The sequence below is a fragment of the Acartia tonsa genome, chromosome 4 (assembly GCF_053477335.1).
Source record: "Acartia tonsa isolate MP-2025a chromosome 4, ASM5347733v1, whole genome shotgun sequence".
Lineage (NCBI taxonomy): Eukaryota > Metazoa > Arthropoda > Copepoda > Calanoida > Acartiidae > Acartia > Acartia tonsa.
In genome coordinates this window covers 23,865,322-23,889,290 of record NC_137263.1, presented here as the reverse complement: position 1 = coordinate 23,889,290, position 23,969 = coordinate 23,865,322, and the positions used below count along the sequence as shown (strand labels likewise).

The following is a 23,969-nucleotide window of genomic DNA, read 5'->3' as shown; positions in this document are numbered from 1 at the left end:
ATGCTAAAACACATAACTACGTCATATATTTTATTGAATTTGTGAGTTTTTTCCCGTTTATTTTTCTTGTAAATGAGTCATAGTCCATGGATCTAAAAGGATAAGACAATGTCCGATAAACTGATAAACAAAATTTAAGAAGGTCCTCAAAGTTTTTGAGCCAACGAATAAGAAAACGTTATTTTGGAGTAATAAACAGCCCAATGTCTCCTTCCTCCCTGGTCACAGACCGTTGCATGGACGCACCTATTGAAAAGCTGTGCTATAATAAGGGGGGGGGGGGGGTAATGCAACCATCTCGTAATCAGTGAGCAAATAGCACTTAGAATTCGAATTTCGATCTGAAATTTTGCATAAATAATCCTTGGTAGGTCTTTTTTCCCTTAATCAAACAAAAAGTTGAAAAAGCAACGGCTAATGGCTCAGCCGTTTAGCCGTTTTTTTTGGCTATTTTTAGGGCAAATCTGCCATAAATTATGTAGGAATCAACTTTTTGAAACAAATTTTGCTTAAAATCATGTGAAATGATACAAAAAAAAAAAAACATTTTTAGATTTCTAGTACCAGCAACTAGCGGCTAGAACCGTTTGAAAACGTTTTGGAGCAGCAAAGAGTACTATGTGGAGATAGGTTTCGTGATGATTTGACTTGAAAATAGTTAAAAAATGGCTACTTACTTTTCCAACTTTTTGTTCAATTTAGGGAAAATAGACCTACCAAGGATTACTCTTGCAAAATTTCAGATCAAAATTCGAATTCTAAGTGCCATTTGCTTACTGATTACGAGATGGTTGCATTAACCCCCCCCCCCCCCCCTCCCTTAGATAGGAAACCAAAAAAGCGACAGCAAAATTTACATAGCTGCTGTTAGAGGGATCTAAAGAATTTAATTTTCAGACTAAGAACAATGTTTTCTTGAGAGTGAAAGTATGGGATTTTCTAGCTCCCTTCAGGTAATATTTTTATGTACTCAGCTTTACTTTTGCGGATGGTCTTAGAAGCTAAGAAACTTCTTTGCAACGCTTGTTTATTATGAAATAGTTGAGAAATAGTTATTTTTATTACTGACAAAGAAAGCCTAAACCCTGCTTAGAAAAATTCATCATTGAAAATGTTTCTTATACATAAAGGGTGAGCAAAAAAAATGCGTAGATTTTTAAAATTCAAATTGCGCGGCTTGTGTTAATGGTAGAAAAAAGGCACGCATATCGTTAGAACCGCTAAGAAGTCTATTTTTAGAAAATATAAAAACGATTCCTATGCTATGTATAGTTTAGGAGCTACGTGTTAAAATGTCCCAACTGACTTAAAACTTGACTTGCGAGTAAATTGTGGGACATTTTACCATCTGGCTCCTAGATTATTTGTAGCACAGGAACCGTTCTTATATTTCCAAAAAATACAGTTCATAGCGGTTCTAACGGTATGCGTAACATTTTTCTACTATTAACACAAGCAGCGCAATTAGAAATTTAAAAATGTAGGCATCTCTTTTTGCATAATATCTTCTCTAATTTTTAGTTATATTTTAAAATTTACTCGCAAGTCAAGTTTTACACCAGTTTGGACATTTTAACACGTAGCTCCTAAACTATGCGTAGCACAGGAATCGTTTTTATATTTCCTGAAAATAGACTTCTTAGCGGTTCTAACGACATGCGTGCCTTTTTTCTACCATTAACACAAGCCACGCAATTTGAATTTTTAAAATCTACGCATTTTTTTTTGCTCACCCTTTAGTTGAGTGTTTTCTTATACTACTAGCGGCTACGCCCTTAGATGCTAGGGGCTCTAATTTAAAGGAGTAGAGAGGGACAGAAAATTGCTTAAAACCATCTTAGGATATATATGAAGCTTCCCTTAAATCGATTAAGTTGTTTTGGAAATCTTAAGCTACTTTATATCATAGCATACTTGCCACACATACAACTTTCTACTTTTTCATTAAAAAGCCATTTCATAGATTTTAATTGACACACATCCAGCAACTTGTATGTGTAAGATTATAAATACAAATGTATATTAAGGGGGAGACAGCCCACGAGGCCCTGCTGGCCAGACAGGATGCAGAGCTCAGGCTTCTAGAGAATATGAAAAGATGTTTAGCCCTGAGAATCAAGTGTGACAGGGAATATGCCATATCCATGAACACAGTAGTTTTACAGGTAACAAAAAGTCAGGGAGGAAGAGGACATTGGGTTGTTAATTACACAAGTCTCCAAAGTTTTACAAGGTTTTCTTATTTGTTGGGTCAACAACTTAGGTATTTTTATTGAATTTTGATTGGTTTATTCATTAAGTTGAGTGTACAAACGTTTGAACCAATAATTGTAATCTACAGAAGGGATAATTATATTAATAATCATTGGGGATGTACATCAATGTATCAGCCATTGGCTTATCCCTTTAGATCCCTGAAAAAAAAGTACAAATCTCCTTCAGTGCATAAGCTTTGCATGTCTATCTGTCTGATTAATAGAATGTAGCAATTTATTTAAACACATTTTACTGTAATATTTAACTGTAGAAATTAAGAAAACGTTTTACAAACACAATTGCCGAAATCAATCTTAAACAGTAATAAATTCAATACTTTAAAGTCAACATAACGGTTTATTGTTCTTTTATTTACTTGCATAGCTGCATAACGTATTAACATATTTATCTTAGTTTAATTTTTTTTACTTATGTAAACATTGTCTGTTTAGGCGCAAAAGATGGACAAGGTTGAGCTAGCTGGGAGTTTGGTGGCCCAATCTTGGAGCACTTTCATTGATGAATCTGAAAAGATTATCAAGTCTATGAAGGATAATGCTGAGTTCCTGGCAACTACCACCCTGGAAACACTGGCTAATCTCATGGCAGAGAAAAGAAATAATAGAAAATGTTATTATGAAGAGCATACCAGAATTTGCAATGATTTAAATAAATTACAGGTAAATTGTTATCAAATCCCCTCCGCCTCCTCCCCCCCCCCAATTAAAAAAAGCTTGGATGTCGCGTCCTTGTAACTAAATAACTATTCTCTCATCCTAAATCGCAACTGGTAAACTTTTCTTTTATTTTACTTTCAATTGGTTTAACTAAATATCGTTCAAAGTTATCAAAAATATATCTTCCTTCGTATATCCGACTAGGTACAAATTCTTCTTGTTTTAAATTCAAATTATTTTGATTTTTAAATAAACCTAATTAAAGCTCATTTGATTATGCAATGACGTATTTTTTTTTTACATTTTAAAGAACTTATTTTTTTGTTCTAATAATACCAAATAATTTTCTGTCCCTTAAACAAAAATCTTGTCTCACGTAATTGATTATTTTATTCTTCATTATAAACAATAATATAGGGAGTTGAAAAGGAAAATAATTTTACCGGTTGAAATACTGTTTTAATCCAAGTTATATTAGAGATTAGCTGCAATACTAAATAGCACGAAATTTCTGCTTAACCCAATTAAAATTATGCAAGAATGCACAAAACCACTTGAAATTATTTTCAAAAATGGAATACATAAGTAGTAAAAAAATTACTATATTTTCTGGCATATTTTATTGAAAAAAATTGCCACAAAATAATAGTTATTTCTTGCATCGTATTATAAACGGCTTTCCGCGGATATAGAATGTACAATTATAAAATTAAAACTATTTTTTTTTAGCCCCGAGGTGCCGAAGGCACCGGCTAAAAAACTGGTTTTAATCTTATGATTGTACATTTTTATATTCGTAGAAAGCTGGATATAATACGATGCTAGACATAGTTTTTTCGTATGGATGAGAACCGGTTCCTATCCACCGGATTCGAATGAATACGAGAAAATCAATTATTTTTACCTTAAAAATTCTACCAAGTCTTGCTCGCATATCATCGCGTGGCCCATAAGCATTAGAAAAACTGTGCTTCTATTAAGTGAAAATATTTTTTATTTTATTGAAGGCAAAATGCATAAAAGTCTCGTCTCATCAGACTAAACTAAACAACATTAAATGTTTCGTATCAAAATAAACATAGAAAATTAATGCCTGAAAAGATATTTTATATGTTATTAAATATTTTCATAAATATTTTAGAAATGATTTGAGGGAGTGAGTTGACATTAACACTGGATTCCAAAGTTTTATAAACACATTTTCTTATTGGTTAGCTTAAAAGCTATTGGCACTTTTATTCGATCTTAATTGATTGGTTAAAACTAGAAATGTCCAAACATTTCAACCAATGGTTTTAATTTACACATGGAATTAATAGTCCCTTTTTTATAGATTTAGATTTTTTTATGATTTCAGGATAGCGTGATGCGACTAAGATCAGATTATGAGAAAGCTTTGGATCAATATAATTCTGCTAAATCTAAACTAGATGAACAAAAGGCAAAGGGATCTAAAAGATTAGATGAATACAAAGATAGATTTGTAAAGGTAAGTACACCCTTTTAAAAATTATCGTGTTGGGTAAATTGTGCTGAAATCTCGTAAACTAAGAATAATGTGCAAAAAAATGGCTCCTCTATTATATTAGTTCGATTTGGATTAAAGGGGGGGGGGGCGAAAGTGACACTTTTTGAAACCAAAACTAAAAGTCAACAAAGGAAGTCAACTGTCAACCTGTAACTTTTTTTAGTTGAGTTCCTTTGACATTTAGTTTTGGTTTCAAAAAGTGTCACTTTCGCCCCCCCCCCTTTCATGCCCTGATGATATGTTTTATTATTTGCTGATAATTTATTTTGACATCCATTCCCTCCTAGTATAGATATCTTGAATGAAAAAAAGAAATTTTATTAAAACATTTATGTATTAACTGTGCTTAATATTTGTAAAACTAAGAACTATTTTAGTTGAAAATGACATGAAATCTTTAACTATTTCATGGGTCAATTATTTTCGACATTTTATGAAGATTTGAGGGGGAAAAAATATAGCCCAATATTTTATGTAGAAGTTGCCGAATAACTTTTTTTTACATTTTAATACACGAAAATTTCATTAAATGTTTTTAATAATTGAACAAAATGAATATGTTCAAATTATTTATATTTGTTCGGTAATTTTTTTTTCAATTTCTGATTTTAAAAGTTCTACTCTAGGGGCTTTACTCCAATTTAACGGAAAAATAACTAATTTAGTGTTAACTTTCAGGCAAGTAAAAAGCTGAAGTTGATCCACAATGATTATGTGTTGTCCCTGTGCGAAGCAGCAGAATTTGAGAGAGATATGAGGAAAGAAGTTCAATTTTGTTTTGTTAACTTTACTTTTAACAAGGACAATTATGTCCATAGTCAGCACAACAAAAACAAGAACATGTAGATTAAGTAAAAAGCACAAGTTGTTACACAGTAATAATATAGAAATTTTTAGACTAGTTTACATGTAAAGCTGACTGTAAGTTATAAAATTGTAGTGTGTTTGAATGTGTTATATATAAATGAAAGAAAAATAATTTATTACCTTAACTGCTGAACAGATTCGGTTCTATTTTACAGTGTAGCTTCTCATATGTCCTATTTTTTACTTTTTCTTTTTGAAACTAAAATAAAAAATGGGGGTGTGGGTCGTATTTAAGCCCCCATCACTTCATGTGCCTTTAGGGGCATAGCCGATGTCAATATTAAAACAAGGCTATCAAAATGAAAGATTCGGAATTGTTCTTTGTTACAAATTTTTATATTTTGACTGTGTGCGGGTGATAAGAAATTATAATTTTGTCCCAGATTTATTATTATCATATCAAAACATGAAAATAGATTTTACTTCTACTTTTCTTTATCGAATGTTTTTTTTCAAGTTTAAGATGAATATTTCAATGCGGTAATTATTATTAGAAATTTACTGTTTTGTTTTACTAAAGGCGATAAATAAAAAGCAAAAATAGAGTGGGAAGAGGGTTGAAAACTAATTTTTTAGTTACCTCTTTTATATGCGACTTTATTGAACTCTTTATTTACCAGAACTATTTTATTACCTGGATTATTGGAACATCAGCAGGCTGTACAGGAGGATACCACAGACAGATGGAAAATGATATTACAGGTAAACACGTATAGATCACCCGCTACAGTGGCTCAACTCGTGGCACTCGTAGTCTGGGAGGTGAAAGTTTCGAATCTCGGCTTAACACCACGTCATAAGTAAAGACGTTAAAAATGATTCCTACTTCTGCTATGTAGGTCAGGTGTGCGACATAAATAGTTAAAGTATGGAGGAATGCCATGGTGCAAAACAGGCGCAACCCATTACCATGCACAGTTAGTACTTCTAAGACAAAGGTCGTGCAATCCAAGAGTTGGTTGTTTATGGGGCGAATGGAGTATGTTTCAAGGTGCATGGAGGGTCTTGAACACGAAGTGACACCAAGATGGCAGATATATTGCAGTTTGATTTTTCATTATTACAATAATTCTATGATATATTTTTTTAAAAATATTACAATGCTAATTTGCTAAATAACTAAATTATCATTTTTATTTTTGTGAAGGAAATAGCAAGATGTACCAATCTAGCCAATGTAAGATGCCAAGAATCTCAAACAAAAATTGAAAAAGGAATGAAAACCTTAATTTACGAGTATGAACGTTTTTTTTGTATTGCATTTACTCTACGGATAGATTTGAACTTGTGAACTTCATTATTCACTATATTTTAAGCCAAGGCCTTCGGCCTCTAAGGATAAAAATCCAATATTTTTTTTTATTTCCCCCTCTGCAGACAACTGTTGTGATAACCTGGTATGGAGGGGACTCTGGCATGTCAATTGTACTTGTAACCAAAGATTTAAAGATACATTCTCAAATTGATTAGCCTAAAACTTGAGGCACTTAAAATAAATCTTAATTGCTTCAAAATATAAGTTCCAGTTCCAGTAAAATCCTAATAAATAAAGGCTTTTTTTATGAAAGGTGTAAATAACATAAAATCATCTGAAGAATATGCAGAATTTATAGACAGAAACAAAACCTCTCCGCCCAAACCAGTTCTATTTAAATTTGACAAAAGCTTGCTGGAGCAATCCTCTGCTATGCTGCCGTCCAGCTTGAAGCCCAATGAGATCGTAGTGGACGAGTGCACCATTGATATCCTGAGGACCAAGTGTCGGGAGCAGGAGGTGGAGCTGAAGGAGACCAAGAATAAGATAAAGGACAAACAGACCTTGTTGATACAATTAGATACGGAGTATCAAACGGTTCAGTTTAAGTCAGGAATGGTTACTATGTTTTTTGTTTATTTTACTTAATCAATCAAAAATTAAGCAAATAAATTTTGAATGTTAAAATAATCTTTTATAGCAAATAGTTACGTTGCCTTAAGATTTTAATAGGGGAGACTTTACTGTAAGTATTCTCTAAATCTTAAATATATATGAAAGTAATTGAGACGTAGTTTAATTTTTCTTCAAATATTGGCTGTGTTATAAAAATACCTATATATTGATATTTAAGATGCATATAAAAAAAAACATTAAACTGTTGGTTCAGATGCTTTGAGTATAAGTAGAAAATATGCTCTGAAAAAATCAATGGATCTGTTAAAAAAAGAAGTTAATGAGCTCAGGTAAGATTTACATATTACTAGGTAACAGAAGGGGGAGGGGGGGGGGCCAAAAAGCGCCATTCTACGAAAGTTTTAATAATGATTCAAAGCTGTGAGAAAACATTCAACGTCCCTTTTCCCTTAATTTTTTTTCCGCTGACACCCCCCCCCCCCCATCATAATAATCTATTATTTTGATTTATTCTTGAAAACTTTGGGGTTCAGTGGTAAAAATAGTTTGAGTGAAAGCACTCTATAAATTCTCGGTTCTTTTAATGCCAAAGACTGGTAGTTCCCTCCAATAAAAATTTCTTCATCTATATTTCATAGCTTTATGATTTAATGTTAAATCAGGCCATGTATCAAATAAAATGAACACGTCTACTTTCCTTCTTCTATCATTTAAATTGTCCGAGGTAATTTGTTATTGATGCATTTTATTAATAGATATAAACTGCTTAAAACCGCTTTTACATATCTGAGAGTTATGAACCATGTCAAAATCCAGATAAAAAGTTAACCACACCCCTTCTGTGCAAAAGTTTGTTACAATCAGGGAGGAATAGGACAATTAGGGGAGAAAAAGATCTCTGCACGTAGATTTTTATATTGGTCGGGGGGGGGGGGGGGGGGGGGGTACATCTAATCAATTATCAAAATCCTACACCCAAGGTTTAAATTTAAAAAAAAATGATTCGTGAAAAGCATAAACTTAAGCATCATTACTTAAATTTTATTTTTTATATGGCATAGATTGCCTAATTTAAAGCAATGGTAATTATTTTAAAAATAGCTAAAACCTGCTCAGTACCCAAATAAATCTTCCATGAAATGGAAAACTAAATTATTTCAGTTATTAGATAAAACAGATTATTTGTCTATTTGGTTATCCTGTACTTAGCTTTTGCTCAGAAGTGGTGTATTATTATGAACTATAAAAATAGACAATTCTCATCTAATTGTTATGTATCTATTTAAAACTAAGGATTCACAAAATATTCATTTTTTACACGGAGCACTTGTAAGATTATCGTTAAAATTATAGGATGTTTTCAGTAGAGGATTTTTCTTATCAATGTTTTTCTGTTTGAAATTTTTTTCTATGAATGTTATTTAGTTCAAAGATTGTTTTTAATAGTATAGGGTAAGGGGGGGGGGGTTCGTTTTTTTTCTTTTTTTTTTTGAAAAAAAATGGGGTAAATATTAATATTTTCAAATAAAACCAAGACCATTAGAAAGCCTACGGAAGGGACTATTACGTCCCAACAGGACGTTATCCTAGGTCTTTTAGAAGTTGGTCGAAATTGGACTCAAAGAAATTACCGAAAATTACCCGGTATGGGGGCAATTCTGGGTAATCATTTTCAACCTAAAAAAATCGAAGAAAAACGGCCAAACGGCCAGTCAAGCATAAATAATCATAATTAGTATAGGTTATAGGGATTATCCACATAAATTTTCATAAGGATCGGACTATTCCTTATATGTTAAAAATACATTTTTTTTAAAAGACAAGAATTTACGATTTTTTTTTCGAAAAAAAATTCTGAAAAAACATAAAATTAATGTAAGAAAAAAAACGTACTTAATTACTTTTTAGGTCAAAAACATGAAAATTGATTATAATCGGATTTGAAGCAAAAGTTTCATCTTTGCAAAAATTCATGACTACATTTTAATTTCAAAATTAGTATAGGTTATTGGGATTATCCACAAAAATTTCATAAAGATCGGACTATTACTTCTATGTCAAAAATATTTTTTTTTCGAAGGACCAGTAATTTTGATTTTTTTCTCGCAAAAATTTGCTTCAAAAAATAATCCACGAACGAGAGTAAGTGATTCCAAGCACCTTCCAGCATTGATCCATAATACTTTTTTAATGAATATAATTGGTTTATGTTTAATACATGGTTTATCGAGGAAAAATTTAGATTTCACCATTGCTTTATATGAAACTAGCGGCTACGCCCCTAGAAGCCTCTAGGGGTACTTAAGGTAGGAGGTGGAAAAGTCGACCTCATCCCATATTAAATTTGAGTTCCAAAAGAGTAAAAAAAAATATTTTTTTGCTTGGAGGGGGGTGAAGACACCCTCCCCAAAAATAGTTTAAAACCTTCCCAGGACCTATAAGAAGCTAACTGTAAAGGAGAACAATATCGGTTCAGCGGTGAGCGAGATCCTTCAGGACAGACAAAAAACGCTTACTACTTTATATAAAAGACTAGCGGCTTCGCCCCTAGCCTCTAGGGGCTTTGCCCCAAGAGGTAATTTAAAAAATAAGGTAGTACATGTGGTGGATCTTCATCTTCATCATATTATAATTATACATCAAAAAAAAAAAATTTGGATCCTCATCTTCTTCAAACTATATATCAATTATACAAAAAAAAAAAAAAAAATTGGATCCTCATCTTCTTCAAACTGTATATCATCAAAAAAAAAAAAAAAATGGGGGGGATTTTTTTTGTTTTTGGGGGGGTTGGGGGTGTCCCACCCCCCAAGAAAATAGCTTAAAACCACCACAGGACCAATAGGTATATACCCTGAAGAGTAGAATCCAATCGGTTCAGTGGTTACCGAGATCTTAAGGGACGGACGGACAGACAGACATCGTTCTACTTTGTATTATAGATATACTTTAAAATGTAAAGCATTTTTTGATAAAATATCAACAAACGCTTTGTTGAGTTCAAAGGACAAAATAAAATAACATGGCAGAAAAGCATCAAATGCTGTAAATTGCAAAAGTAAAATAATAGGTAAACTGTTTACAATATTACAAGTTACCAACCCTTTTTTTAAATATACTTTTTTTTATCAAAATAATATTCTTTTGCATGAAGCTTTTAAACAACAGTTTGAATTCATCAAAACATTTCATGATATTGCACCAAATAGTGCTTAACATTTCAAAGTTTTTTTTTTTATATAAAACCATGGTGAAACCTAACTTTTTAGTCGATAAACCAAATATTTAACATAAAACTAGTATATTTATCAAAGAAAATACTATGGATCAATGCTAAAAGGTGCTTAGAATCACTTTTCAAAGGGCAATAAACAACGTACGTATGCACACCCTAAATGTTAAAAAAATGCTTTTAAAATTAAATTTTTTTCTACTAAAGAAGACTACTAGCGGCTGTGCTCCTAGCATCTAGGAGCTATGTATTTGACGTAGAGAGATATAAGAGTTAAATAGCCTAAAACCAATTCGTTCAGTAGTTATCGAAATTTCAAGCTAAAGACTTAAAAAAAGCTTACCACTGTATATAATACTAGCGGCTTCGGAGGGAGGATTTTTTATTTTTGGGGGGGTTGGGGGTGTCCCACCCCCAAAGAAAATAGCCTAAAACCACCACAGGACCAGTAGGAATATTCCCTGAAGAGTAGAATCCAAACGGTTTAGTGGTTACCGAGATCTTAAGGGACGGACAGACAGACGGACGGACAGACATCATTCTACTTTGTATTATAGAAGATGACAAATAAAAGACCAGTTTTTTCATTTATTCCTAATATGTTAATTCTTAAATTTTTAGATGTATAGAACAGAAGGTTGGTAAACAGATAGAACTAATATCAACTTCCTTGTCATCCATGAGCTCCTCTGCTGGCTCTCCAGGTAAAGGAACCCTCTAGTTAGGTAAACTAATAGAACTAATATCAACTTCCTTGTCATCCATGAGCTCCTCTGCTGGCTCTCCAGGTACAGCAATCCGCTAGTTGTCGGGGAAATCATAGAATTTACTCTTAACTTTAACCTCGTCATATGTAAAAACCTAAAGAAATAAATGTTTTAGACTTCCAGATTTGTTAGGTAAAAAGGGTTGGTTGAAATTAAGAGCGTCGCAGAGAATTATGGTAGAAATAACTATTTTTAGGTTTGTTTTTCAATTGTCGGGTTTGAGTATTCTTGAACATTTTGAAGACTATTCTATATCTAACCCTTTTTTCCATTCAAGTATCGAAGTATAATATAGTATGAGATAACTAAATCATGTTTTTACTGACATAATTCTTTGGGATACATCACTCCAAAAGTAAATAACTTTTTTGTCAAAAGATGCCTAAAATAATAAAAACTTTTCTCTTAAGTAATTTACCAGCCAAAGAAGGATTTGTGTTAATCATTAGACAAATGTATCGATATCTTGTACTGGCCATTTGGTGTGAACATGAAATTGTATGGCATCCTTGTAACAATATATTGTGTGTGTGTCAGGATCTGGCTGTGATGAATCTCCTGTCTGTGATACAATAACAAATATGATGATGGACACCCTGGCCAGCCCGGAGGATTCCATGAGCCAGTCATCCATCGGGAAGAAGAAGTCGACGCAGGTCATCAGCATGCTCAGGAAACCTTTCGCCAGAAAAACAGAAAGTCCGGTCAGGTTGGTGCATTTTAGATTTGTTTAAGATTGTTTAAATATTAAAAGTAGATCACATATAATCTACTTCCAATCCATTTTGTTGTTGAGATCTCTATGTGTACTTGTTTATTACAAAAAAAATCAAAGATGATATTTCTGTAATTGTAAGAAGGGGGGGGGGGGTAGTTAGGAAACTCATGGTTTAATAATAAATATATTTTTAAAGATTTTAAAAATCAACTTATTTTTAACAGCATTTCAAAAAGAGCGAAATTATGAGAATAGCTTCCTAGTATAAATGAAATATTCAATGTTTACAACGCTAGTTACCTTTTACTACGTTTCGAACATCAACGTAAAAGAACGATTTTGCAGCTCACTGTATGGAGAACACGAATTTCAAACACTTGCAAAATTGTTGACTTAGTGTTGACTAAGGTGTGACGACCTACGGACATACTTGTATTTGCTGCTAAAATTATTTTTTGCACATCGTGGCCTAGACCTTATTTCTATTGTTGTAGGACATCTAACCGAGTAGTCCACGACCCTGATGATCTGCATGACAACCACTCCTTTCCTGTCGGCCTTCTCCATAACTCTGGTACACATGAGAGAACCCTGGAGGAGGAGCTGTGGTTCCATGGGGTGCTCCCGAGGGAGGAGGTGGTCAGGCTTTTGCAACATGATGGTGACTTCCTGGTCAGAGAGACAACCAGGTATTGTTGTCAGCCCTCATACAAAGATTTTGTTTTGAAATAAGATATTTTAAAAAGAATAAGGCTGTTTTCTTATCCCCAATGTGTGATATATATTAAAATCACGCTAACCACTGAACCATTTTAGTGAAAATACAAATAGGACCAAGCATAGTTTAGGCTTTTTGTCCGTTTCTTTCCCGCCTTGTTCATAGAGCTCCTTGATGACAGAGGAAAAGCTACTAGACATTGAAAAGAGAAACAGGGGTATATAGCTTTAAGTATTGTTATTTATTATCCAATAATTTGTTAAATAGGAATGATGAGAAGCAGATAGTTTTGTCTGTAATGTGGGGCTCTCCTAAACATTTCATTGTTCAACTCTCTCCAGAGGGACTCTTCAGATTTGAAGGTAAATAGTTCTAGACTCTACTACAAATATATTTTAGTTCTAGGTTTGATAGGACTACCTTTTACTAGTGTAGTTTGTAGACTAATCTTTTTAGTAGCGAAGCTGCTTTAAAGTTTTACTTTGTCCGTCCAACAGTCAGTCAGTCTGTAAGGCTATGGAAAAAATGTAATTTTTCAGCTGCTATTCATGATAGGCGGCAGATTTGTTGTGGAGATTCTCTACGAGTCTACACTATATCTAGTAATTTACTTTGTCCGTTGGTCTGTCAGTCATACTTCAAAATAAAACTATATGAAATACATGTAAAAGGTTTTATGATTTTTTCCCCTCCAATAAATCTATTCTTGATTTTAACAAATGCCTTTTAAATCCCTTTTTATTAATAAAAGTTGAAAATCAAATTTAAAAAAAAAAATTTTTTAGGTCCAGCTTTTAATACAATCCAAGAATTGATAAGTCATCAGTTCCAGTCAGGAAGTCCTGTAACATCCAGGTCTGGTGCAATTCTCAAAACTCCAGTTTTAAGGTAACTTCCCATACATTATTTTGTACTTTTTATTAAACTTTCAAGTTTTAGAAAGAAAGGGATAGTTGCATGAAGAGCATTTCAGAAAAAAAGATTTTATACATAAGTTTCAAGTATACCATCAAAAATATATATTTTTGTATTACAATAAATAACAAACAATTAGACATTACCAAATTAGTCGTCATGTTGTTTTAGTATGTGCCCTATACATTTATTTTAAACCATTAAACAGAGAAATAAAATGCAGTTCACTAAATTCAAGTTTAAATACATTTCGTGTAACTACCCCTTTGTAAATAAAACTTTGTAGCAAAATTATTGATTTGCACTTATAGAGATTATTTCCCACAAACAATTAAGGTTCGATTATTTTATAATGTAAACATTTTGCATCTAGAAATACAGAAAGTATGATAAAAACTTATTATTTTTACGATCAAATCTTAAATATTTTTTTGTCTAATTTATAGGGAGAAATGGGAACTTAACAATGATGACGTTGAACTCATTGAAAAAATCGGCCGCGGTAATTTTGGAGATGTTTACAAGGCGAGGCTGAAGCCAGAAAATATTTCTGTGGCGGTGAAGACATGTAAAGTGACCTTACCAGACGAACAAAAGAAAAAGTTTTTGCAAGAAGGAAGAATATTAAAGCAGTATGAACATCCTAATATAGTTAGATTTATAGGTAATAGTTCTTGTTCTAGTTGTTTTAGTGTTAAATACAGGATATTTTTTTTGCTAATGTATGCAGTCTCTTACTCAGCTTTCATTATCTCGTGTCATTTAACTTTAAATTGCTAACTTGTGTAGTGTGCGCAATTAACCAAGACGTATTTGTTTTTCCCCTGATAACCTCTAAAAGACGGGAAAATCCAAGTTGTTTTTAATTTTGTGCATCTCTGAACCGAAATATGTAAATGAATGCCATGATTACGCGGCCAAACGCCCTACAGACAACCAACCCTTTGATTGCACAAACTTTGCCTGGAAGACTTAACTGTGTGAAGTTTTGAGTTGCACCTATCTTATACCAAAGCATTCCCGACTATTTATGAAGCGCACCTGAAATTGCTGCAGTAGGAACCATTTATAACGTCTTAAGTATGATGCGGTTTTGGACCTAGATAAGAACTCTTCGCCTTCTTAGACGAGTTTATAAAACCTGAACACTGAAAAAATCATAACAAACCATACAAACTATAATGTTATATTAAGGTATATGCGTCCAGAAACAACCAATAATGATAGTTATGGAGCTAGTTCCTGGAGGATCTCTTCTCAATTATCTCCGCTCTAATGCAGATAAACTTCCTACCAAGGCATTATTAGGTAATGTTCTTCTTTCATTTATATAAGCCGAAGACAAGCCCAAATATTTGAAAATAAATTACCATATAATTGCTCATACATGGGATTGCACTAACTTGAAATGACTATTTAACAATTTGGCGTAGTAGCTCAGTGTTTTCACACAGAGTAATCATAGAACCTACTGTCCTAACCAAAACTTGCACTAGACTCTCAATTAAAGGTCTCCTCCCACTCCACTGTTCTCGGTTATGGTCTTTGAGGGAAAGCAACAAAATTCACATCTCTTATGATTATTTATTTAAAACCTGTGTGCTATAGGCATGTGTGTTGATGCAGCCAGCGGCATGGAATACCTGGAATCCAAGAACTGTATCCACAGAGACCTGGCCGCTAGAAATTGTCTCATAGGAGAGACAAACGTTGTTAAAATATCAGATTTTGGAATGTCGAGGTAAATTTTTTTGTCTTTGCAGTTTTTGGGTTGGTAAAAAGAGGTTTTAGTTCTGCAACTTTCGTAGACATACATGAAATGTTTATTTACATATTGAATATTGTTCACAAGTTTGGAAGTACGTCCAGAATAATGGAGGTGGGGGTCGGCTTTCTAAAACTATTTCCCCTTTTTTAAAGCTACTAGGCAGGGACGCATATTAAAATGCGCGGAACGACTAGGGGTTCAATTTTATTTAACTTCATCGTACTAGACTTGGGGAGGGGGGAGTTCATTATTGGAGTTCTAAAGTTTTTATGAATTAAAAGGGTTGTGATATTTTGATTTTTCCTAACTCAGATGAGAAAGGGGGAAACCCTAACCCTCCAACCTTAAACAATTCAATTCCTCGATAAAAACAGTAAAAAAGCTAATAAAAAGATATTATAAAATTACTTTATTTTTGACGATTGAATAACATTGTAGAGAAGAAGAAGAATATATAGTTTCCGATGGATTAAAACAGATTCCAATCAAGTGGACGGCGCCAGAGGCATTAAATTATGGAAAATATACCTCATTATGTGATGTTTGGAGCTACGGTGTTCTCGCGTGGGAAATATTTAGCAAAGGAGGAACACCATATCAAGGTTAGCTACATTCAAGTATACCTCAACATACTCTTACATCTTGAAGTCGGCATTAATTAGCAGTCATCTGCAAAAGTTAAAAGGGATAAATTCAACTGTTATTGGTCATTTTTTTTCGTTAGACTTTCTTTCTTTCTGCTAAATATCTTGTTATGCAATCCCACAAAAACAGCTGATTTCATCCCCGAGTCATACTTTACCCCTATATTGTATTTTTTCATGTAAAATCACTTGGTGGGTATCACGAAGTTTCTTTTCTCTTTATCCTTGTATTATTATTTTCTATTCACCCATCAAAAATATTTGAGCTTTGTTATTTCAAATATAAATATTTTATTTTAGGAATGACAAATACTCGAGCCCGAGAGTTGATAGATACAGGTTACAGGATGCCAGCTCCAGATGGAACTCCAGATGAAATTTATCAGCTGATGCTTAGGTTATTATTATTCTATAAGGCGCATCTACTTTTTGGTATGTGTGTGTTTCTGTCGGTCAGCAACCCATTACGCACAAAGCAACAAAAATAATGGTTGCGCCGCGCTGGCGAATTGAAAAACACAAGCCATTATGCTTGTCGAAAAATTATTTTAGTTTGAACATTTTTGATAGTATTTACACTTACAATTCTCAATTGAATTATACAGGGTGCGGCACATAAATCCGGACAAATTCAAATTTTTAAACAAATGAACATAAAATCGTCAATTTTAAAGATTTTATTGAATTTTAAAAACTGGGAAGCAAAATAGGTATATGACTAGTAGATTATTCAACAAAATCGCCGCCAGCCTCAATCACCGCCTCTACCGGCCTCCTCAACCGCCGGCAGGTCCAGGTCAAAATATACCTGTCCAAGCTGGCGTAGTTCTCATTGATAGTGGCAATGAGGGAGGTCTTTGTGGTATGGGCACGTCTATTGGTGCATGCTTCAAAGTAGCCCCAGGCCCAAAAGTCCATTGAATTAAGATCGGGCTGCTGGGAGGCCACATTTCCTTAGGAACATGAGTAACCGCCAAATTGACAAAATCCATGTTTTTGCTCTCATTTGGGCTAGGATTTAGCTACAGTGGACTTTAAGTACTCAAAATGCGTGTCTCAATGAGCTTAAGACACACAAAAAAAATTTGGGTCACATTTCAAACTCCTTCCATGTCGGGCCCTACTGTTAGTGATTTCTTAAGGCTCAAAATCTTGAAAAATCGACCTCATTTCGGCTAGTATTGAGCTAAAATGGATTTAAACACGGCAAAATGTGTGTCTCAATGAGCCTAAGACACACACAAAATTTGGGGTCAAGTTTCCAACTCCTTCCCTGTCGGACCCTACGTTTTGTGATTTTGCGCATTAAACCACCGGCGCATTTGGAATCTGCCTTGTTGAACATATGCGCGGCCAGCTCGGTGTACACGTCCATCTTCGTCCAAAGATTTTTTTGTGCTAAAAGGTCATTACCTAAGCTTTCTATAGTGTGGTCAAACGTCCTGATTGGTCAAGTAGTTTTGACGCTATGGCCGTTTAAAAAATGTCCGGATTTATGTGCCGCACCCTGTATGTACCTTGTTACAGACCATGCAAGAAATGACAATACTAATGTCTCGGCAGCTGTTAAGCCACTTTATATTTTATTATTTCTTAAATATCATTGTTTATCGTTTTATTGTCTTTAGATGTTGGCAGTATGAGAGTGAAGATAGGCCACATTTTAGTGAAATTCATGCAACTGTCGACCTTTTATACTCACGGTAAACACATTTTAAGGTTTTATCTACATGTAAGTATTATTTCTAACATTTTTTTAAAATATTGATTTGTTTTTGGCTTTATTCCATTTTTTATGAGCTCGATCCTCCCCCTAAAAATTTAAGATTTAAAAAAAGTTGGGAGTTTCATTCAACCATGCTATTTTTTTTTTAAAAATTATATTAAGGGTCACTTATAAAGGCTGGAATATTCCACGATTAATTTTAATTTTTTATTTGAATTTTGTGTGTTTTTATTAACAATTTGATGGCTAACTATAGTCTATACTTTCTTTCTTAAGATTATTTTGTCACTTCTAATAAGTAGAATATGATTCGCTTTTCTTAAAATTTTGTTTTAAAACCTAATTTTTTGTTGGGGTTTAAGACAAAATATTGTATTTCTTTCAAAATTTTTAAATTGTCTTAACATTATTTTAAGCAAGTTTGAATTGTATAAGTCTACAAGTTTATTTTATGTGTGAAAAAGTACTAATTTGAATGCTAACTGTTTCAGCTGTGTGATAGGCCCCGAGACCAGGGTATAAATATCTACTAACACCATCACATATTACCCACACTACCAAACCATACCATTCATTACAAGTACACATACAACCTGTAATATCTTAGTATTAGCTAATATTCTCTGTCAACTGGCATAGGAAACAAAACAAGACGGAAATATTTCCCTCTTGATTTGATTCTAACAACATACTTTTGTTTTATGTTTTACATATTTGCTGCATTTACATTACTTTTTGACGTTTGGACATTTGACAATTAACATTATCATGATTTCCAACAGTAGAAATAAGCAAATAGGAAAATAAGAAATTTTTTTCTTTGGTTAAGTTTTTATATTTATCTTGAGGGGGGGTTGGGGAGGGGTGGTTGGTGCATTTGCTACTTTGAAATTCAACCTACTAAATAAATAATCATTTAAGACAAAATTATTTTTTTTCTAAAATAATAATTTTTCTTTGTCTATTCACGTAATACTTTAAATATATCCCCTACCCAACCAAACAAATGAAATAATAAAGTGAATTAATTAGCTTGGGGGTTTGGGATATTTAGACACTGATAATATCAGTGGCTAATTTGACGGCAGGTAATGATCCTTTGTCGTTCCTTCATAGTTACACGTTGAACCTCATCAAAGTGATATAACATTTTTATTGTGGGGTTCTTTTGGGTTTAGATTGGGTTTCAAAAAGTGTCACATCCGCCTCCAACCCTTACCTCTTTTAAATTTTAACGCAAATATTGTAAATAAGATTATTTCCTGTAGGGAAAGATATTTCAACTGAAGAAAAACAACTTGATTTAACTTTTTCACAGGCTTTTTTAGATATTATTTTCTGAGATTCATCACAAATACTGGCAGATAAAAATATTACAAATATCACGTTGATTTGTGGAAAAGTTGGTAGTCAAAATAGTTTTTCCTTGAGATGAAATATCCATTCCCATATAAACAACCCCTTAAATAGTGGATGTAAATATTCATTTATTTCCCGGAGGTAGTCATTTTTAGAAGATTTTTATTTTTTTTTTTGGAAGATTTTAGAATTTTTATTAATTATTAAAATAAACTTGATATCAGGGATATAAATGATCATAGCCGGGAAATAAATGAAAATTAAACCACATTTTAGTATAAAAAAAATGAGTTTTTTGTTTAAATGAGAATAATATTCCTGTCCAGTTTTTTGTTTAGGAATGAATATTTCTTACCCGAGGGAATAAATGATGGACCGATAGGTCATCATTTATTCACAGGAATACCCCATTCCCGACAAGCTTGAGTGCTAGATATTGATTGTTCATATTTTGGCATAATTTATTTTTTTATTCCGTCCACTAATTTAATTTTCATGTTTTTTGTTACCCTTGTTGAATTATTGTTAAACCATAATTTTGGTTTAACAATAATGATTTTGTGATCATACAAGTTTCTTTGAAAATGTGTAATATTGTGGCTAAATTTGCATTTTGACCGCTTTTTTTCTTTGTTTAATAATTTTGTTATTAAAACGTTAATAAGCCCAAATTACACATTTTTTAAAAATATTCTATAACAGCCTGTTAAAATTTCATATTTTTATGCAGTGGCGTGCTGAGGATTTTAATAACGCACTTTAACCAAAATTGAGGGGACTGTAGGCTTTAGTGGGGTGTAATATAGAAAACAATTCAGGTGCATTTTGGTGTAAGGGGTTGGATACACCCTAGGATTTTGCCCACTCACTCAAAAGTCCGAAAAGCGGTTCCACATCCCTGCTTAAAAGTCTCCATGAATTGGCAAATTCAAGGGGATTGGGGCTTTTTACCCTGACAACTCTCTAATTTTTGCCTGGGGTTGGATACATCTCCCTTCTGCACACCTTTTTTTTTCCTTACCAAGTAATTGTCTAAACTAGACTACAAGCAATCCTTGGAAAAAATTGAATTGTATACTTTTTAGGTTTTCTTAATACCATATACCTAAAGAACTAGCCAATTTATTACTCTATAAAGGGGGTTAGGGTATAAAAGTTCGCATAAATCCGTAAACCGTGAGCTAAATATAACAAGAACATATGGTTTCTTTATTTTTTGTACAAGTGATTGGCAGAAATATGGCTTAAACCATCCCCAATTTATACATACTTTATTTATTCTTCATAAAATTGGTATTACTTATTCAATTGGCTTTCCTTGCATTTCTCATCAGTATTCTGATAATTTAATAATTCAATCCCTAATTTAAAAAAATGAATACAGTATTAAATTAGAAACCAGATTGTGCCTTTTTTATATTTTTGAACATTTTATATATTTTTCTATGACATTAGTTTTGAAATACGTATTTAATTTAGATTGTACCAATTTTGAATTATGAAATACAGATAGATATATTTATTATCGTTATTATTTCTTTGATTAGATGATAATTTAATAAGAATGGATTTATTATTACTTAGATCTGACACCAGATTTTTATGTGAAACACGTAGCGGGCTAAAATAACTATTTAATTTTATCCTTTCATTAAATTTTTCTATGCATCTTGTGGGTGTATCACCTTCCCACCTAATGACGGTTCAGGGGTTTATACCCCCCCCCGCATCCAATCCACACAAATTGGATAAAAAGATTCCCCAAGACCTATACAATGCTTATCTGAATAGCACATCTCAAATATAATTCTTTGTTGAATTAAGTCTTTTATGTTTGAACTATATATTAAAAGAAAGATTATAACAGAATGAATTTTCTAAATATTTTTTTTTTAAATTGCTTGATTTTTTACAATAACTTTATTAAAAAGTAAAGTTTACCCTTTTCATTTAGTTCGTTGAGCATTTTTGAGGTATGAACAAGTCTATTACGCTGACATTTAAGGTAAACGCAAGATTTTAAATTATTCAATTTTAATCTTAATCACATTAAATGTACCTCAAATACTACATTCTAATTTTCAACAGTATGTACACTGAAACAAACATGTATTTTGTATTTAAAGCGTTCTAAATGATACTCGGACTTTCTCTGTTTTTTGTTTGTTTAATTTGCTTGTAGTAATATTTAGATGCTGTTTTATTATGTTCCCTGTATTAGTAAAAAACTTAGCATTGATCTGTAAGTGTTTCAATCAATTTGATTCTTTTATTAACAATACTAAATATATTTTCATGAACAAGGAAGACAACATGCATATAAAGCGTTTTAAATTGTAAAAATGTTTTTGACAACTTTAATTAAGATTAACAAAAATACATGGTTCTACCAAAGAAAGCATTAGCTACTCATACCTTACAGTTGGAATAAAAAGAAACGTACGTCTAATTTAAATTTGGCAATTCTACGCAAAGCTGACCGAAAAGAAAGCAAAATTTTTCTTAGTTTTATTTTCTTTATATTATAGCATGTTATATACAGTAGAAAGGTTTTTTGTCTAAAGTTCAAATACTGAACTAATTAAGTTAAGAAGCTTCATTTAGGTCCATAGATGGTTTTAGGAAGTTTTATTTTAGATTTTATTCTAATTAGTTTTAGGCTATTTTATGCCCTTTGAATACAGATCCCTTAGATACTAGGGGCGGATGCGCTAGTTTTAGAAATGGTATTAAAAAAATGCAAATATTTCTCTAATTTATGAGCTTCTCTTTTATGGACGTGATCATTATTGTCGTTATATAATATGTGTTTTATGTTATATAGATTATTCCGTCGGCGGGTGAGCGGAAGGTCTCTGGCCCCGATGGACGCCAAGTCACGTGCGGCGAGCCTGAGAAGCCTCAGGGTGAATGCGGATGGTGGCGGTCAGGCTGGAGCTTGGATCAACACACTCAAACATAAAATATCTATGAGAAAATAGTTATAGAATGCTATTGTATATTAACATAATTAAATGTTAACAAACTTATCCTTTAACCCCAGAAATAATATTGCTAGGAGTCTCTTATTAAGTAATGTGCAAATGTGCCTTAAAAAGGCTTAAGTTGACGAAACACAATCTTGTGAATTTCTTAATTTTGGTGTGAATATTTAATTCTCGCTGTTAATATTTTGCCGTAAATGATGACACACCACATGAAGTCTTGCTATTTCAGCAATTTCGGCTTTTAACATTTTGAGCTTTGTATTTAACTTAAAAAAGACAGAAAATCATTTGCTTTGCTCTAATTGTATTAAAAAATTATGAAGGATATACATTAATATATTAAGTGTTCCTTTCTGAAATGTAATACCCGGTAATTTCACGCAAAGTGTGTTTATAGAGCCTTGGTTTCACCATTATCTCTGTTAAATATATCAATGTTTGTAACGAGGTCTCTTGAGAAAATAGAATTAAAATTTTGAATTAAATATTTATCATTAGAACATTAGAAAAGGATATTTTTATTTCTAAACAAGCAGTTGTAAATAATAAAGGTAGTCCTCTTTATTTCTAGGGGCTTTTTGTGATCTTAGCCAAGCATATGATTATTATAAAGAAAATAAGGAAACCTTCTTTACTTTTGAAAATGCTTCAAAATAAGAAACCTTCTACGGAAAATCCTTGTGCTTTAAAATCTGGTTTAAATATCTTGTGTATTTTCAAAAATACGTCGTAGCGAACAATTCGAATTAGTTAGAGTGCTATTTAACTGGGTCCCTTTACTTTCTTGTATTTTGTGATAAAAACAAGTTGAAAATATTTCCTTGTTCGTTAAATAAGTCAAATAGAGAATTATATATCTTTAGATAAAACTTAAGTAGTTACAACCCATTAAAAAGTGTATTCCTATCGACTTAACCAAAAGATAATAATTGTAATATCCTTTTAACTGTTTTTTTTTTGTAGTTTCTTAGTATTTTATAAATAAATCTTTTGCCAAATAATATTTTACTAATTTGAATTTATACTAGTAGACTTGGCGCACAGCATCTGGGGGTCTGAATGCGAAGGGAGCAGATAATCAAATAATCAATGGCCGAAAGAACAAATTTAACGCCCTTTAAAAGCCTAATAAAATATTGAAATCTGATTGATTCTAAAATTTTTGAAAAGTGGTGTCATTAGTCACAGTGCGTTCGAAGGTGCTTTGACTTTTGTGTCAGAACCTAAATTGGGACATAGTGCATTTCATTACCCAAGGTTAGGTAACTTAATTTCACTTTGCAATAAAATCTAAATTGCAACCGTTTTTGAGAAAATTAAATTTGAAAATTTCAAGTTCAATTTTCATTCTCTAGGAGTTGACGCATAATCATGACAAGAAAAGCAAATATTATTTAAAATTTTTAACAAGTTTGCTTTTATAAAGTTCTTCATAAAACCATTCCTGAAGTGAGTTGATTCATGGCCATTTTATCGGTTGCTTTGCTAAGGTCATGCAAATTCAGCCTTAAATAAATCATATAGAGAGAGGTTTTATGAAAGACTTGTTCAAAATTTTAAATAAATAATCTTTGCTTTTCTTGTCATGATTATTTTTTACTGATACTTTCTAAAAGGGAATTTAAAATCCAATAATAATGGCTAAGTTACCAGAAATCTAAAGGTATAAGACAATGGCCGATAAATTGATGTACATCCCCAACAATGTTATACTAAATTACTCCTTCTGTAGATTACAACTAATGGTTGAAACATTTGGTTACTCAACTGATGAACCAACCAATCAAAATTTGATGATATTCCCCAAATTTATTAAGTCAACGAATAAGAAAACGTTCTTATAAACTTTGTGCACTGGTCTTATATGCAGCTGAATGACCCCTCCCTCCCTGAGATACGGAAAGTTTTACCAAGAC

The 23,969-nt window shown here is 32.4% G+C and overlaps 1 protein-coding gene across 7 annotated transcripts; it reads left to right on the top strand.

The window, feature by feature from the left end:
- The first annotated feature begins 834 nt into the window (after positions 1–834).
- FER (tyrosine-protein kinase Fer) lies at positions 835–22,659 on the top strand. 7 transcript variants are annotated; one of them, XR_013878541.1, is made up of 24 exons: positions 835–953; positions 2,028–2,165; positions 2,709–2,936; positions 4,291–4,422; positions 5,140–5,219; positions 5,949–6,030; positions 6,476–6,543; positions 6,898–7,196; positions 7,473–7,548; positions 11,073–11,155; positions 11,756–11,927; positions 12,431–12,625; positions 12,922–13,016; positions 13,440–13,542; positions 14,016–14,233; positions 14,764–14,877; positions 15,178–15,310; positions 15,776–15,939; positions 16,282–16,378; positions 17,610–17,684; positions 18,199–19,207; positions 19,309–19,638; positions 19,769–19,884; positions 20,451–20,589. XR_013878541.1 is itself a non-coding variant. In XM_080157069.1 (22 exons), exons 1-21 carry the CDS (start codon positions 930–932, stop codon positions 21,043–21,045), a joined length of 2,601 nt encoding a protein of 866 aa, XP_080013195.1. In that variant the 5' UTR covers positions 835–929; the 3' UTR covers positions 21,046–21,071; positions 21,891–22,659. The 7 variants fall into 7 exon arrangements, 2 of the variants coding, with proteins under 2 accessions (XP_080013195.1, XP_080013194.1); XR_013878540.1 differs by having other exon boundaries at positions 19,309–19,652; XR_013878539.1 differs by having other exon boundaries at positions 19,309–19,884; positions 20,522–20,589.
- The last annotated feature ends 1,310 nt before the right edge of the window (positions 22,660–23,969 follow it).